Source organism: Eubalaena glacialis, chromosome 5 (assembly GCF_028564815.1).
Source record: "Eubalaena glacialis isolate mEubGla1 chromosome 5, mEubGla1.1.hap2.+ XY, whole genome shotgun sequence".
Taxonomy (NCBI): domain Eukaryota; kingdom Metazoa; phylum Chordata; class Mammalia; order Artiodactyla; family Balaenidae; genus Eubalaena; species Eubalaena glacialis.
The window spans coordinates 115,882,026-115,901,111 of NC_083720.1; the positions used below are offsets into that span (position 1 = coordinate 115,882,026).

At 38.4% G+C, this 19,086-nt stretch overlaps 1 protein-coding gene across 1 annotated transcript in view; it reads left to right on the top strand.

The window, feature by feature from the left end:
- The window catches only part of LOC133091842 (zinc finger protein 706-like), a 28,815-nt gene extending 12,062 nt beyond the window's left edge, over window positions 1-16,753 (top strand). The window contains exon 2 of the mRNA XM_061191036.1: window positions 16,474-16,753. Within this exon, the coding sequence (XP_061047019.1) occupies window positions 16,474-16,753 (280 nt within the window). The remainder of the gene's footprint in view (window positions 1-16,473) is intronic.
- The last annotated feature ends 2,333 nt before the right edge of the window (window positions 16,754-19,086 follow it).

Genomic DNA, 19,086 nt, shown 5'->3' on the forward strand with positions numbered 1-19,086 from the left:
ACTTGCTCACAAATATTCATAGCAGCACTACTCACAGTAGCCGGAAGGTGGAAATAACCCACATGTCCATCAACAGATAAATGGAGAAACAAAAGATGGTATATCCATACAGTACAACATTATTCCGCCAAAAAAAAAGGTGCATGCTACAACATAGAGGAATCTTGTAAACATTATCCTAAGTGAAAGAATCGAGACACAAAAGACCAAATATTACGATTCCATTTATTGAAATAACCAGAGTTGGCAAATCCTTAAAGACATAAAACAGATTACTGGTTCCCTAGGGTGGGAGGTGGGGGGAGAGGGAAACAAGGAGTGACTGTTTAATGGGTACAGGATTTCCTTTCTGGATGATGAAAATATTCAGGAACTAGATAGTGGTGATGGCTGTATAAATTGTGACTACATTACATGTCACTAATGGTAAATTTTTTTGTTATGTATATTTTACCACAACAATAATAATAAAAACAAAGCACATATACCTACCATCCAGTTTAAGAAATAAAACTTTTCAAATATAAAAAAGGCAAACTGACTTCAACAACAAAAATGGATTAATGTTTAAAAAAAAACTGTCGATGAAAAATTAATCAGTCGATCTAAGAAAGAAATGGAAAATTTTATTTGAGCCAAATTGAGGATTATAACCCAGGAAGAGCCTCTCAGAAAGCTCCAAGAACTGTTCTACCCATTAGAGATCAAAACGCAGTTGTGTAAGTTTTTTTTTGAGACAGAGGGCATACATTAAATGATGTATTACTGACAGTTTACATAACCCAGATCTGCAAGTACAAAGTGGTGGGTCGTTGTGACCCCTTACAAGAGCAAGAAGGAATGTTATCTTTTAAGGAGTCATCTTGTAGATGCTAGGAGAATGTTGCTCTTTATGGTTGAGCAGGTATTTCTGCTGATGGGGGAGGTTTGGTCACTGCATGATGCACATACACAATATACAGTAGAGGGGAGGGAGGATGCCAAAGGGCAGAGAAAATTTTTTATGCTTAAATTTTTCTTTTCTTGCATAAAGTAAAATAAGAATTTTATTTCACAAAACAAAAGCAAGTTAGAGCCTCTTACTTCAAACATTATAGTATGCCAAATACCAAAATAATACGGTTCAGAGTTCCTTTGGTAGGTTGTGGGGAGCCATCATTTATTGAGCAATAAAGTGACACAATCAGAACTCTGCTTTAGGAAATCCATCTGGCATCACAAATTTGATAAGAGGGAGATGGACGGAAGGCACAAGACCTCTTGCAGTGGTCTCAGCTACCTGAGGCACTAAATTGGGCATAGTAGGAATGGAAAGAAACATATGAAAGCCTGTATTTGCCCTTTTGTCTTTTTTTTTCCCTAATGTTTATGGAGTATAGTTGATTTACAAATGTTGTATTAGTTTCAGGTGTACAGCAAAATGAATACATGTATGTATTCATATACGTATATCCACTCTTTCCTTTTTTTTTTTAGATGCTTTTCCCATATAGGTCATTACAGAGTATTGAGTAGAGCTCCCTGTGTTATACAGCAGGTTCTTATTAGTTATCTATTTTATATATAGTAGTGTGTATATGTCAATCCTAATCTCGCAATTTATCCCACCCCCTTATCCCCTGGTAACCATAAGTTTGTGTTCTATATCCGTGATTCTACTTCTGTTTTGTAAATAAGTTCATTTGTACCCCTTTTTTTAGATTCCACGTATCCACTGCACCTACAATCAGATTTCTGTTATAGCAGGAGATAGCAGACCAGAATATATATATAGCAGTACCCCTCTAGATACAAGCATATCTAGAGCTTCCCCAAAGAAAACATCAGACCAGGAAATATCAGGCAGCCTAAGATTTTTTTTTTGTTAGGCAAGGAGTTTACTATGTTTGTTTTCTTAGTCTATATCCAACTGGCCTAAAATAAGCAGCAGCTACCATGTACTGATCATTAGCTAACTGAATCATACATATTTTCTAATTAGCTCACTTAATCCTTTTTTACCAACTTGTGCAGTGAGTACTACTTAGGTCCATCTTATGGATGAGTAAACTGGGATTCAAAGAAAACAAGAAACTTGTCCTTTAAGGTATGGTGAGTTGGACTTCACACCTGACTCCAAAGCCTGTACTCTCAGGAAGGAAAAAAAAAAAGTTAAAATTGAGAGGCATGGTGTTTTTGCTGTTCTAATCATGTGTCTATTCCACCTGAGCTTATCATAGTCTTCTTTCAAAAGGGTTAGGGTAAACTTACCCACTTTCCGGAAGTTTGAACATATTTATTTTAATCAGTCCTTTGGGAACTCACAAAAAGACTTATGTACATCTCTTCCAAGAATGTTAAGCTGTTGCATTATTGTCTCAGAAGGATAAAGCCACAGGGCAAGGTCACGCTCCTGAGGTTGGGGGTGAGGGCCTCCACTAAGGAGCTGGCCTTTACTGTGCTAAGTATCAGAGGAGAGGTGGGAACTGAAACAGGAAACCAGAGACTAGATGGCCAGGAGGGGGAACTGCAGGTATTTGGCTGGGAGTTACTCTGTTGTTTACTTGAGAATTCATTTCAGGTCCCTCCTGGAAGGAAAGGAAAAGATGACCTTTGCAGCTTGGAGGCAGCCAGGCCTAGGCACCAAAGCTGAAGATGAATGAGTCTTATCTTAAAAGATCTTCCAGGCTCATGTTACTCATGTTGTTCATTTCCCTCTTATCATCCCTCAGCCTTTGGTAAAATCTTATTTAAATTAACTAGGCCACAGAGAATTAAGTGAAGAGCTCTGTCTACTTTAGACCAGAGGCTAAAAGGGGGAACAAGAGGTGGGAGTTCAGCAGCCTACCCATGTCTCACCATTGTGCACCAGTGGTGTCCTTCCCCCCACTGCCTGTTGTGGAGGAACAGAGAGGTGATTTGTTTTAAGGAATCAGGGGTTCCTTATCCCTTTACCTTAGAACAATGTTTTTCAAACTGCAAGTCAGACCCATTAGTAGGTTATGGAATCAATTTAGTGAGTGTCAATCAGCACTTGTTTTTAAATGAAATGGAATAGGACTGGCATGTACTTAGAAAGTTTAACTATGGTTCTGTGAGTTTTTGTTTCAGTTTTAGAAAATATAAAGTGGTGTGTGGGTATTGGTCACCATGTAAAATGTATTTCTTACTGTGCATCATGATCAGAAAAGTTTGAATACCACTGCTATAAGTATCAATAGTTATCTAATGAAATCAGAGTTATCAAGGGAAAAAAAATGGGTCCTTATATTTCATTGTATTTTTCTTGCACTTTAGAATTTCAGAGATTTTTCCCTTTAACACATGTAAAAAATAACCTCATTTTAACAAATTCTTTTGGATGCTTTCATTCAGGGACTTTGCACTATTTAATAGTTCACAGCTCTGTCAACTCCTTTGTTTGGCCTGCCAGGAATGAAAGACACAAAACTGCTAGTGAGTTTAGGTGCCTGGAAATAGTGATCTTTGGTGGGACTTGAACTTCTTTAACCTCTTCACTTCCTTTAAGAGTGAAAGGTATACGCCCTCCCCTGTTGCATCTGCCGCGTAGTTCACCCAGGCCTGCTGTTGGACAGGTACACTGTGACTCTTCACCTGAAATTGCTACTCATCACCGCCTAATTGCTTGGTCCTTGTAGTCTTTATTGTGATGCTAGATAAGTGCCATTGTATAATTTAACTACCTGTCTTTCTGGAATTAAGACAGGTTACAATGTCCCCTCTTGTACCCCCTGCTCCCTTGAGTTCAATAATAAATACTTATACCATTAATTCTAAACCTTAATCATACTGACTTACATGTGATTAAACTGTTTCACACATGTATGCCATAGTTAATGTGAATTCATTTCTCTCCCAGACATTTTTCATCACTTTATAAGTTTGGTTTACAAGCCAAGTACTCAGATATCTGTTTCCTTCTAGGTCATAGCAGAAGGAGAGTAGTACCTCAGTTAGGGGTCATGGCTTGGGAGAATAAAAAAGTTCTTTACCAAAGCAGATGAGCAAAAAGATTAAGTAGTATCTCTTTAGTGATAGCAGTCAATAATTATAACTTATAATAATTTACAATTTAAGGGGAAACTGAGGAAATCCCAACAAAAGCAAAATCTTAGTATAAATAGTTAACTCTGACATTTAATCCATCCTAGATGACCAGTCTAAACCAATCATGGTTGTTCTATTCCTTTGTCAGTAATTGGTTCCAAATTAGGTGTGTGACCACTTGTGCCAGGGTTCTTAGATATACTTCCTCACTCCTAAGAGTGGTCTTCTTTCTCTGGATATTGGCATGTCTGGGTTGTGATGCCAAGAACTTTTGCTATCATCTTTCTCTTGCCCGAGGATGAAGGTGTTACTTGAAGGATGAAGCTCTGTCAGAAGGATGACAGAGTAAAGGTTGGAAGAGCCTTGGATCCTTCATGACATTGTTATGCAACGGCATCTATCAACCTTGCCCTACCTCTGAACTTCCTGGTTATATGACATAATAAATTTCCTTATTGTTTGAGTATTATTCACAGTGTGAATGGGTTTTATTAATTATTTACAGACAAATCATTCTAACTGTACTAATGAATGTTAGTGCCAGTTGGTAACACCGATTTTCCCCAAATGCTGGTAAAATGCTTTCTTCACCTCATCCCAAATTCTCTAGCAAAGTTAGAGAACCCTATGGCTCCAAATTTTTTAGAAACTCTAAAATTTTTAGAAACTCTCCCAGGTACCCAGCCCTCAATGTCTTGTCAGGATTAGTTTATGTCAAAAGCTGCTATTCTCTTCCTTTCAGCCAAGTACTCCACTGACCTCCATTGCAGACTCAGACCAGGTTTGAGAACTTAATTCTTTCTTTAACAGGAAGCATATAAAAGTTCCCAGGTATCAAGATGCTGCATACTGTTTGTGCCTGTATCTGTTACTTAAACTCTGCGTAAGTTCTGAACTCTTTTGACTAGACTGCTTGACTAGGTTTCTGACTCCATATTTCCTTTCTTCTTTCCTGTGTTACTGACACACATTGAAGAGACTACTTCCAACTTTACCTTCACCAGCTCCCCTGTTGTTTAAACTTCACCTGCCTACCTGAATTCCTTATTCATTCCTTCTGTGTCTTGCAGTGTCTTTATGTTTCTTTAAACCACGGTAAAATGTATTTACAAGAAGGAAATGAATAGCCCAAAGTACATCAGAGAAGTCTGAGCAGGAGTGACTACAGTAGTGGTTCATAGTTTCTCATGCCCATTTTCTTTAAGTTAAGAATTTATAAGCTGTTACGGTTGAATGCTCTGCACGAACTGTTGTAGAAGTTTCACATGTATATTGAATTTAGTTTCTTTAACTACCAAAGATTCCAGAGAGAGAGGGGAAATTAACCAGAGAGGTTTATTTCAAGAGCAACTTTTGTTAATTAAAATATTGTTAGAGGTAGTTCAGTACATAAAGTTAACAACTTCTTTAATATAGCCATTTGTCATTTACAGACACCAACCCATTAACCTGAGTAATCAACTCTGGTTTTGCTTCAGTTCCACTTAGTAGGTTTAGGGGTAAGCACAGATTTTTCTCTGGCTTGTGTTTGTAAAATAACTTCCTGCAATCTGCTTTATGTGCATTTACACATATGAAAAGAAATCAAAATATATTACAGAGACTTTATTCTTATATATTAACTATGTGAAGTTTAATTTCCTACCCATCAAAATATTTTTCCTTTTAATTAATTATCAATTAGGTTCTCTTTTTCTTCTTATAATACACTCCCAAATTACTTTTCTACTTGCTATATAATTCTATGAAACTTTTATTATGTGTAGGAAAACATTATTCTGGATCCAGATCTCCAAAGGCTTTTCTAAAAAGCAATTTATCATTGCTTTTTATTTAAAAAATTTTATACTTCAAAAGACTATCAAGAAAATAAAAAGACAACCCAAAGAATGGGAGAAAATATTTGTAAATCATATTTGATAAGGGATTTGTATCCAGAATAAGGGATTTGTATCCAGAATATATAAAGAGCTGTTACACTCAATAACAAAAAGACAAATAACCCAGTTAAGAATGGGCAAAGGATTCACATAGACATTTCTCTAAAGAAGATATACAAATGACCAATAAGCACGTGAAAAGACACTCAACATCAATACTCATTAGGGAAATACAAATCAAAACCACAATGAGATACCACTTCACACCCACTAGGATGGATGGTTATAATAAAAAAGACAGACAATAATAAGTGTTGGTGAAGATTTGGAGAAATCACAGTCTTTATATATTGCTGGTACGATTGTAAAATGGTGCAGCCACTTGAGAAATCAGATTGGAAGTTCCTTTAGTGGTTAAACATAGAGTTATTATATGAGCTAGCAATTCCATGCCTATGTATATACCCAAGAGAACTGAAATCATGTGTCCACACAAAACTTGTACACAAGTGTTCATAGCAAAATTATTCATAATAGCCAAAAAGTGGAAACAATCCAAATGCCTGTCAGCTAACGAATGGATAAATAAAATGTGGTATTTCCAGACAATGGAATATTACCGGGTCGTGTTATGGACTGAAAGTTTGTGTCCCCACCCCTCAAATTCATATGTTGAGGCTCTTACCCCCAACGTGATTTTATTAGGAAGTGGGGCCTTTGGGAGGTAATTAGGTTTAGAAGAGGCCATGAGAGTGAAGCCCCCATGATGGGATTAGTGCCCTTCCAAGGAAACAAAGAGACACTAGAGCATCCTCTTTTCACTAAATGTGGCTGACTGCTAGCCAGGAAGAGGGCCCTCACCAAGAACCAAATCTTCTAGCACCTTAATCTTGGACTTCACATTCTCCAGAACTATGAGAAATAAGTGTCTATTGTTTAAGCCACCCAGTGTATTTTGTTATAGCACCCCAATGTGACTAAGACAGGTTGTGAAATGAATGAAGTATTGATACATGCTACACATGGCATGTAGCAAAATATACAAAATTTTGTTTTCTTTTGTTTTAAAGAAAACAAAAAATATTTGTTTTCTTTAAAAAAATTAAAGATTTTAGGGCAGTGAAAACACTCTATATGATATTATAATGATAGATATGTCATTATACTTTTGTCCAAATCCATAGAATGTTCAAAACCAAGATTGGACCCTAAGGTAAACTATGGACTTTAGGTGATTATGATGTGTCAATGTAGGTTCATCCGTGGTAAAAAATGTACCATCTAGTGAGCGAGTGATACTGATAATAGGAGAGGCTATGCACGTGTAGGGTAAGGGGTATATGGGAAATCTCTGTATCTTTCTCTCAATTTTATTGTAAACCTAAAACTGCTCTAAAAAGAATTGTCTTTTAAAAAAAAGGTGAGGAACTTCCCTGGTGGCACAGTGGTTAAGACTCCACACTCCCAAGCAGGGGGCCTGGGTTCTATCCCTGCTCAGGGAACTAGATCCCACGTGCATGCCGCAACTAAGGAACACGCCTGCTTCAACTAAGACCCAGCGCAACCAAATAAATAAATAAATATTTAAAAAAAAAAAAGATGAATGAGGGACTTCCCTGGCGGTCCAGTGGTTAAGATACCAGGCTTCCATTGCAGGGGGCACGGGTTCAGTCCCTGGTGGGGAACTAAGATCCCACATAAAGTGCGGCGACGCCAATAAATAAATAAATAAATAATGAATGAATGAATGAAAATTCCCAAGTATAGCAACAGACCAACACCCAGATGCACACTAATTTGCCTATGCTTCCCTTCTCTACAATTTCTTACAATTTTAAATTGAAATTATCAGAGAAGAGACTGGGAACAGTAGGAAATTCATAGAATCAGAAACTTTGAAATCTGAAAGAAATCTTGGTCCAACCACTTCCTTTCACAGACCAGTTACCAAGATATAGGAATTGATGACTGGTGTAAGGTCACACCATAGAGGCAGTACCGTGTCCAGAGTCCGGGTCTTCTGACTTAATAAAATGGTTCTTCCTATTGAAAGGAAAGAAACAAATTTGAAAGCCCTTTTTCTCCACTTATCAAAAACCTATATGATTTTACTTTGATGCGGTCTCTGAATCAGATCAGTGATTCCTAACTTGAAATGCACTTCCTTAATTTACAGTACACCACAATCTGGAGTGTATCCAGGGAAGGGAAATAAGGATTGTGAAGGAGCTAGACACCATGTCGTGCAAGGAATCTTGGAGTGAACTCAGGGCATAAAGGGTGGAAAAAACGTAAATTTAAGGAGGAATTTGGCAGCTACCCTCAGGTATCATAAGATTCTATGGAAGAGCTACTGGAAGGAATTTAAGAGCTAGAAGAGATCCAACCCCTTCCTTTTCATTTTACAGATCAGATGGTGTAATGAGGCTCAGAGTGGTTATGATTCTGACCTAACCTCACATGGCTAGTTATTGGCTGACCTGAGAATATAACTCTGGATGTCTGAATCAAAGGCAGTTGTGTTTTTTGTGGTTCCAGGGATTTATGAATAGAGGATATAGGAAGACCAATTTTAACTACTTGTGAAAAAGAACTTTCTGGCAATTAGAGCTCTTCAAAAATGCAATGGACCGCTATGTGGTGTGGTGGGCTCTTTGATGCTGGAAACAGTTAAAATAAATGGGCCAGGGTACTTGCTTAATTAGACATTAAGTTGAGTTGGATTGCTTCCAATCAACTCAACATGTGGTTCCATATTAATTTTAAGGTTAAAAAGAATGTAAAACAAGGCAATATTTAGCATGACAGTAAAAGCAGAATTCTAGAATCTTAAAAGCAAAACAAAACTCACTTTGTAGAAATAAACAATACATTTCCATTAAAGAATACCAGAATAAAATGCAGGCACGGTAATCATTGTCAAAATAAGAGTGATGCTCTGAAAACAAAGAATTTTACTTTTCAAGAAATAAAAACAGAAGAGAAGAGTGTACATTTTTAGATTTGGATTATCTGTCAAAATAGAAATGGACACCACTGTGAAATAGACCCTATGAAGTGGAGTGGAGGACATATTCTCATCCCATTTACATCATAATGAACAGGCTTTGGAGTTACCAGTGTAGGACAGTGGGTAATCATGGTGGAAATTCTATGTATAATTTTCTCTAGAGGTAATTAAAAATCAGGAGATGGATAGGCTAAGAGATAATTCCTACAATTAAAGTGCTATACAGACAGTACCAGCACTTCAACACCCACAATGAGAGAACAAAAACTTAAGCAGCTCAACTGGAGCAAAGATTGCAAGTTGCACTTAACAATTATATAAGAAGTGCTTTTTTTTAAAGAACAATTGTGAATTTTTTTTTATTTACCAGATCCTCAGGAATAAAAAAGTCACATTCTAATTCAAGTTGCTTTTTAATAACTAATGAAACATTTTTTAGAAATAAATTCGTAACATTTATAAACTCAGAGGCTCATATGCATGATAAAATGTGGCCTTCCCCATCTCAGTAATGGTAACTGAATTCCTCCAGTAGCTCACTTTAGAATTATCTTCAACTCCTCTCTTTTTTCATATTCCACATCTAAAACCTATCAGCTCTATCTTCAAAATATATTCAGAATCTGATCACTTCTTACCATTTCCACTGCTGCTACCCTGGTCAAAGCCATCATCATCTCTTGCCTGGATTCTTCTAACTGGCCTTTGTACTTTGGCTTTTGCCCTGCCTTCAGCCTATTCTGAATCCTGCAGCCAGAGGGACTCTTTTTTTTTTTTAAGTTTTGCCTACAATTTTGGCTTTCAGGATCTCAGTTCCCTGACCAGGGAAGGAACCTGAGCTCCAGCAGTGAAAGCACAGAATCCTAACCTCTAGACCACTAGGGAGCTTCCCAGAGGGACTCTTTAAAAATAAATGCCAACTTCTCAACACAAAGAAAAAAAATTTTTTTTTCTATTTCTTTAATTTTGTGTCTATTTCAGATGATGGATGTTGACTAAACTTACTGTGATAATCATTTCATTATGTATGTAAGTCAAATCATTATGCCATACACCTTAAACTTATACAAGTGCTATATGTCAATTATATCTCAATAAAACTGGAAGAAAAAAATGTTTAAATAGATAAGTAAAAACAAAAAAATTGAAGTAATGATTTTTTTGCGTTAGTAATCTAGTTAATTATAATAAAACAAGGCATTCATGTGTTCAACGTAAACAGAAAAATGCCAACAACATCCACCCTCCAATGGCTTTCCATCATACTCCTCACAATGGCCTGCAAGGCCATCCATGATCTGGCCCCTTATTTTCTGATCTCATCTACAGCAACCTGCACTCATTCCACTCCAGTCACACGACCTTCTTGTTTATCCACAAATATACCAGGCATACACCCATCTCAGGGCTTTGTACTTGCTGTTCTCTCTGCCTAAATTGCTCTTCTCCCAGATAACCTCAGGTCTCACGTCCTCATCACCTAACTCTACTCCAACACCACTTTCTCCGTGACGTCTTCCTTAACCATGCCATTTAAAATTGCAGTTGCCATGACATACACGTTCCTTGCCCACTATATTTTCCTCCTTGTTTCCTCTTACCTTATTACATGCCATACAATGTACCTGTACTTTTTATCGTCAGTCCCCCCATTAGAATATAAGCTCTAATAGTCAGAGATTTTTGTCTGTTTTATCTACTGTACCCAGTACAGTGTTGTACTGGTACTAATGGACCTAGTACAGTGCTTGGCACATAGTAGGTACTAAATAAAAGTTTGTTTAATTAATTAGTTAATTAGCAAGACCTCACTTTTTACAGTAAGGACTTTTATATGGAAAGTACTTAGGGTATTGATAACTAGAACAAATGACTTATTTTTAGTTTTAGACTGACAATTGCTTACAATTGTAGTACATTTTAGAAATTTTCAGGTAGAGGGTAAATTGCAGTTTTTTTGGGTTTTTTTGGCCATGCAGCACAGCAAGTGGGATCTTAGTTCCCTGACCAGGGATCGAACCCGCACCCCTGCTGTGGAAGCACTGAGTCTTAGCCACTGGACTGCCAGGGAAGTCCCCTAAATTGCAGTTTTAATGAGTGATGAATTAGACAACCCCTGGGCATAGGTAAAAGTAGACATTTGCCTGAGGCAATGTATCCAGAGGGAAAATTAGAATTTTCTTAACTATAGCTTATATTTAGCCAAACTAGAAAAATATGTATGTGTTTTATGAACCTGTGTAAAATTCCTTTACCCGACCTCAGCAATAATTCAGGGATTGAAAATAAAATAAACCAAAATCCAAAACAGGAGCATCAAAATGTCACTATATTTCATCAGCTAGTCTCAAAACCAAAGGTAAGCAGATTCACTTAAGATTGCCAAAATTGATTTAATAAGTAAATCCAAATACTATATATACTTCAGTGTTTTAAGAAGGGTAAATAGTACTTGAGATTGGTAAATTAGTGGCAACATTAGATCTTCTGATTTTTAATATACTTTAAATTACCTAATTAAATATTATTACTAAAATATGTATTCGATATTTATTAGAGCTGCTTATAGAGTTATCGTAAACATTGAGAAAATAGTCCTACTTTTTTATGTTTATAAATAACCAAGTCTATTGCCAGTCAGGGGCAAAGAAAATTTACTGAGTGCAAAAGCATGCTCCATTATGCTATTTGAACGGAAACTGCTGTTTTCTACATAGCAGCAATATTATTTCATGTGATTTCCTTTTGAATGGAACATTCCATGAGTACAGGAGAGATGAGGGGTTTTTTTTTCTAAAATTTTTTTTTGAAATAAATAATTGTACCAGGAGAGATGAAGTTTTATAAACACTTTGAATTTGATTAAGATATGAAATCAGGGGAATTCCCTAGCGGTCCAGTGGTTAGGGCTCCACGCTTCCACTGCAGGAGGCATGGGTTTGATCCCTGGTTGGGGAACTAAGATCCCCGCACGCCATGCAGCGTGGCCAAAAAAAAAAAAAAATTAAAAAAAAAATAAGATGTGAAATCAAAGTTGGTAATAAAATAGAAGCACCTTTTAGTAAAATGCAGTTAAATATTATAATTTTTATTAAAATGCCTATTTCATTTTATGGAATAGTGTATAAATATCACATATGCATAGTTTTGAATAACCATGATAAATCTGTGTACCCCTGGGTGAAGAAAGAGCATTACTAGTACCAGTGCTCTGTGTGCCCCTCCCCATCACATCTCCCTGTTTCTTCCCAGAGACAACTATCATTTTGATTTTGTGTCCACCATTCATTTGCTTTCCCCAAAGCCCCACCATTTGTGTATCTATCCCTACAGAATATATTGTTTAGTTCTGAAAACCAGAGTAGCAATAACAAACCTAGTTGTATAAGGAAAAGGCAATATTGTCGTCACTTGTTGAAGGCTATCAGGAAAAAATATGCTGAACAGAGTCTCTGGGTCATAGTCTGGCTTCAGCTCCTCTGAGGGTTTACAAGAGACTTCCTCTATCTGTAGTAACTCCTGGGAAACAGAGAGCTTAATATACTCCCCCCATCTGACACAGATGTGTTGTGGACCAGATACCGGTCACACAGCTGAAGTTTGGTCAGACAGGGAGGGCTGCTCTGTAGTTTCTACTTTTAACTCCTATGGCCTACCTCTAGGTCTTAGGAGTAAGTCAAGCCAGAATCCTTTTGGGGTAGAATGACGGTCCTCAGATGAAGAGGAGAGTAGACCTTCATCAATACAGGAAAGAGACATTCAAACACAGATAAGAACCTGGGTCAAGCTCACACAGGTATCCTCAGGCTAAAAGAGGGTATAATGGCAGAGGATGTTGGTGATAACAGTGCTGACTGTGTCTGATTCTTGAGTCATACTGCCCTACCTGGACTGGTTACCCCCATGTGTGGGGCACCGCTGTCATCTGAGATTCCCTATCCTCTATGTTGGGTCTCTTACTCCCTGTATTACGTCTTCCCCTTTCTTGGTTTATTCTCCTATATTGGTGAAGCATATCTTCCAGTAGCATCTTAAGAAATGATAAATGGGAAATAAATTGAGATTTTTAAAAAATATTTATTTATTTATTTATTTATGTCTGCGTCAGGTCTTTGTTGCTTAGGATCTTCGTTGCAGCATGCGGGCTTCTCTCTAGTTGTGGCATGAGGGCTCTGTAGTTGTGGTGCGTGGGCTCCAGAGCCCATGGGCTCTGTCGTTGCGGCACGCAGGCTCTCTAATTGTGGCTCATGTGCTCAGTAGTGGCGGTGTGTGGGCTTATTTGCCCTGCGGCATGTGGGATCTTAGTTCCCTGACCAGGGATCGTACCTGCGTCTCCTGCATTGGAAGGCGGATTCTTAACCACTGGACCACCAGGGAAGTCCTATTGAGATCTTTTTTTCCTATTTATTTATTTATTTGGTTGCAACGGGTCTTAGTTGCAGCTTGTGGGGTCCTTAGTTGTGGTAGGTAGCCTCCTTAGTTGTGGCTTGCTGGCTCCTTAGTTGTGGCAGGTGGGCTCCTTAGTTGTGGCAGGTGGGCTCCTTGGTTGTGGCAGGTGGCCTCCTTAGTTGCAGCTCTCCGGATCCTTAGTTGTGGCATGTGAACTCTGGGTTGCAGCATGCACGTAGTTCCCTGACCAGGGATTGAACCTGGGCCCCCTGCATTGGGAGCGCAGAGTCTTATCCACTGCACCACCAGGAAGTCCCCTCATTGAGATCTTGAATGTCTGAAAATATCTATGTTCAATTCTCATTCTTGATTGATAATTTCTGAGGATAGGATTTTAGGTTGGAGATCATTTTGTACAGAATTTTGAATGTATTTCTCTTGTTTCTTGAAAGCGTATCTTCTTGCTTCCAGTGCTGCTGTGGAGGAGTCCAAAGTTGTTGCTTTTCTTTATCCTTGTGTGTAATCAACCTGTTTACGTTCTTTCCTGAGAGCTATAGGAATCATTTCTTGGTCCAGGTGTTCTGAAATTTCACAAATGACTTGTTATGAATCTATCTTCATCTGTTTTCCTTGGCACTTCATGGGTTCTTGTAATCTGGAAACGAAGTCCTTACATTTTCATAATTTTTCTTTAATAATTTTGATGATTTTCTTTGTTCTACTTTTTCTGTTTCTGCCGTTTTATTATCTTTTTTCTCCTATTTTGCATCCATCTCTCTCTCTCTCTCTCTGTCTGTCTCTCTCTCTTTCTGTTCTACTTTCAGGGATGCTTTCTTCAAGTTTATCTTCTAACCCAACTTTTAAGGTTTTTGTTTGTTTGTTTGTTTCATTTTTGTTTTTTCTCCTTCTCTCAAGCTTTTAATTCCCAAGGACTCTTTTTTATTCCTGTTACATGGCATCCTGCTCTTGTTTCATGGAAGCTGTATTTTAAAAAAATTAGCTCTAAAGATATTAATGATTTTTTTTTTTTCTTTTTAAAGTTTCCTTTTCCCTGACTAGTCTTTAATTCCTCCAGATTGTGGGTTTTGTTGTTGTTTGTTTGTTTGTATTTGTCTGTATGTTACCCATGATTAAGTATGAGGGACTAAAAACTCATTGGATGTGCTGAACATGGGGCTGAGCGACTACACTTCACTCTAGGGTGACTTCTTGGGCAAGTTTAACTCTTGGGTTAGATTCACCTGGAAAGAGACGTCTAATCTCCTGCCAGGTGGATGAGTGCCTTGTTGCTAGCATTCTGGGCACTAAGTGAGGGAGGAGGGGTGGGGGTCTCTGCAGTAATCATTCAATATGCATAAAATTGATAAGTCCACCTGCTGGGGTACAAGATCTATCCCCTTCACTGCACCAGGCACTTTCATAGTCTAGACACCTTAAGTTTTACTTTCTTAGAGAATAAATGTCTGATCTATCACCTGGTTTGAGGAAGAACAATTGCTCCCCACAGAAATGGGGAGGTCAAACTGCTTTTATCCTAGTCTTCCTAAATGCAAGTTCCAGAAGTTCTTGTTGCTGCCACTTCCCATGTTTTTTAAAGATCCTGTAGAGTAAACTGAGTTGGTTTTCAGTTTTCCTACTGATGTTTTGGGATTCAGGTTTCTTGGATCTAAGTCAGTTACCTGTGGTCTATTTGTTTTCAGCTTCCAAAATTTTGATGCTGTGGTCTGTTTTTTCTGTACTTCTTTATTTGTTTTGGTATTTGGAAAAGAGAGTGAAATAACTGCCTCTGATCTGCTACCCTAACTCAGAAATTTAGGAAATATTTTCTTAATTTATTTATAAAACTATACTATGGATCTGAGCTAAATCTTTGCCTCTTTTGTGCTGTAGGTGGGAATTTTGGGGATTTGTCTTTTAGAATCATCACTTAGCAAGAAATACGTATGAGGTTTGACTGACACTGTTTGCTAAATTTCTTTACCTCTTTTCCAACTCAAAGTTGCTATTCCTTGTGCTCAAAACTAGCTGTAGAGAAAGATGGTGAAGCATTCATTCCTGGCTACTTTGGTATATCAGGAGGTGGGTCTTTTTCTCTAGCAGGACTTTCTCTCCATTAAAAAATTAGCTGTTATGGGAATTTCCTGGCAGTCCAGTGGTTAGGGCTCCACGCTTTCACTGCAGGGGGGCACGAATTCAATCCCTGGTCAGGGAACTAAGAACCTGCATGCTGTGCGGCACAGCCAAAAAAAAAAAAGGAAAATTAGCTGTTATGTGTGCCATTTTTTCAGGGCCATGATTTCCTCTAGATGACATGAGTAGTAATGAATTCATAGAGCAAATTAACACAGGGACTTACAGTTAAAATGTTTGCATGCTAAGAAAACCTTTAATGACTAATCCCACTGTTGACTTTTTAGGTGTGGTACAGCACTGACCGGGAGATGATTTTGGTCACACCACTTATGCGTAGGTGCAGGATATATTAGGATTCAGTAAAATGTTCCCATTTGTCATCCCTCACCACATGAAAATTCATTATTTTTTAAAAGTGAAAGTGATTAATTTTACAAACTGGGGTTTTTGTGATATGTAAGAAACAGCTAACTGAAATGCTTACTGAAACTCTACACTTAGAGGCAAAAACAAATGCCTCTGCAAGGTGGCTTCTAAATATACATGGGGCACATAGTTATTAGTGACTGAGCAAGCTCAGCTCAACTGAAGCTAATGAGGGGAAAGGGCAAGGAGCTAAGTAGAAATTTGTACATTTCACATTTGGTTTTTATGTGTCTATTTCTGGATCCCTCAGGAAGGAAGCATTGTGAGATAGGACACTTTTTATGCTTAACACATTCTAGACATTGAAAAACGTGTACCTTTTTTTCTTTGACCTAATATTACCATAAAATTTCATCCCTCTCAAGAACAAATCTTAAGCCTCAGTAAATGCTGCAGTTTGATATGATAAAGGATTTCATTAAGAGTTTCCCCTGATTATATTTATTTCTGCCTGAATTTTTGTCATTTCTGTAAGGTGAAGTATGTCTGAAAAAACTAAGAAATTAAATATTATTACTGATATTTTTACTCTGTTTGAACCTAAGGAAAAATATGATTATATAAAAGTACACTTGGCTCGACCGGCAGAGGCACAGGCACGCGAGCAGGTGAGGGCGGGGAGGAGGCCAAGGCAGGAAGATACGGCTCTTGGCCTCAGAAGATTCAGTCTCAGCAGAAAAATGCCAAAAAGCAAGCTGGACAAAAGAAGCAAGGACATGACCAAAAGGCTGCTGCCAAAGGTGCCCTAGTATATACCTGCACTGTCTGTAGGACACAAATGCCAGACCCTAAGACCTTCAAGCAGCACTTTGAGAATAAGTATCCTAAGACTCCACTTCCTCCAGAATTAGCTGATGTTCAGGCATGAAGTGGTTTACAGTGAATTCGCGACACCTTTGACTCTTCTACTGTCTCAGACCTTAGGTAACAAACCTGCAGCTCTTTTCTAACAAACCACTGATCAGCAGAAATAAAGGGGCTACAGAAACACTCATTTTTATGCTGTTCCCTTTTGGGCTTCATGCAAAGACAATTCTGTGTAAATGTACAGTTTACTCTGATTTGGAAATCTGAAAATCGGTCCATCCTTGTTGTAAAAAATTTGTTTGCAATTGTAATTATATTGATGCTCATATTGTGTGAATTGACTCATTTAATAAAGTGGTACCTTGATTTCACAACAACAGCAGTAACAACACAAAAGTACACTTGTGTGTACCAGTCGCATGTGTACTGATGATCAATAGCCAAAACAAAACAAAATTTCCCTCCTAGTATTTTATAAGTAAAAGCTTCCTGTAATAATCCAGGAGACTGATGTTCAAGTTATTCCAAAGAACAGAAAAGTTGAAGACTTAAAAGCATTACTAATTATCTATAAAATTGGTCTTATTTATATTTTTGTACCTTATTTTGATGTTCAAAGACATTTACAGAAAACCCTCAATAAAATAAAATGTATGTCAGGTGTCATACACAAATTAGACAGTCAATTAATAAATACTTTTTTTAAAAAATAAATTTATTTGTTTATTTATTTATTATTTTTAGCTGTGTTGGGTCTTCGTTTCTGTGTGAGGGCTTTCTCTAGTTGCGGCGAGCGGGGGCCACTCTTCATCGCGGTGCGCGGGCTTCTCACTATCGCGGCTTCTCTTGTTGCGGAGCACAGGCTCCAGACGCGCAGGCTCAGTAGTTGTGGCTCACGGGCCCAGTTGCTCCGCGGCATGTGGGATCTTCCCAGACCAGGGCTCGTACCCGTGTCCCCTGCATTGGCAGACAGATTCTCAACCACTGCGCCACCAGGGAAGCCCCAATAAATACTTTTAATTTTTATGAGACAGCTACTTTTTCTAGAAGCTGGGAATTCAGCAGGATGGAGATGGAGGCCATGACCTCCAGGAAATTCCCTTTTTGTGAGGGAAGGCAGAATTCTTAGGAATTTCATTGATCAGGAAGCCATTTATTGAGCACCTACTATTGTCAGGCCCAGTATGTGCCCTGGGGGTGCCAAGATTAAAGACAAATTTCTTGCCTTCAGGGAGCTCACCTCCTTATGTCGAGTCAGAAAAAATAGTCTAAAATGGACTAAAGACCTTTGAAAATCTCCAGATCCTCTAGTTTTACTCTAATTTGTGATTTCATCAAACTCTTTATCTATAAAATGAGAATAATATGACTTCACTTAGAGCTTTGTTGTGCACATTAAATAGCATCATGTAGCAATGTGGACCCTGGGTGGTCAGGCTCCTGACTGGCTCAGCAACTCCTCAGCTGTAGCAATCCTATTTCATGCCTCAGCAGACTGACAAATTACTACTTGTCCTGGAGATTCATGGCCACTTGTGATATTCAAAATACTTAAGTGTTGGGCTTCCCTGGTGGCGCAGTGGTTGAGAATCTGCCTGCCAATGCAGGGGACACGGGTACAAGCCCTGGTCTGGGAAGATCCCACATGCCGCGGAGCAACTAGGCCCGTGAGCCACAACTACTGAGCCTGCGCGTCTGGAGCCTGTGCTCCGCAACAAGAGAGGCCACGATAGTGAGAGGCCCGCGCACCGCGATGAAGAGTGGCCCCCGCTCGCCGCAACTAGAGAAAGCCCTCACACAGAAATGAAGACCCAACACAGCCAAAAATAAATAAATTAATTAATTAATTTAAAAAAAAACAAAAAACTTAAGTTAAATTGTGGGATGCTGGGTCCATGTGGTAAGGGATATGTTTGGGATAAAAACAGGCTGTCATGAGACTATATAGAAAGGACACCTGAGTGGGGAGGTAGGGTAGGTGTAGGGAATCCTGAGGTGAGGCCTGAAGGGAGTTAGTTTGAGGGTGGAGAAAAGAACAAACTTTTAAAGCAGAAGATATTGGGCAAGTAGGTCAAGGTCAGGGAGAGGAGCCTGGTGCTTTAGTTACAGGTATTTCAGTAGAACTAGAGTCTGAGCAGGGATTTGAAACCGTTTTTTGTGCCACAGCTCACTTTGTCCATCTGGTAAAGCCAATGAACACTTCTCAAGATTAATATTTTTATTTTTTACTTTTAAAAATATTTATTTATTTATTTTTGGCTGTGTTGGGTCTTCGTTGCTGTGTGCAGGCTTTCTCTAGCTGCGGAGAGCAGGGGCCACTCTTTGTGGTGTGTGGGCTTCTCATTGTAGTGGCTTCTGGCACGCGGGCTTCAGTAGTTGTGGCACACAGGCTCA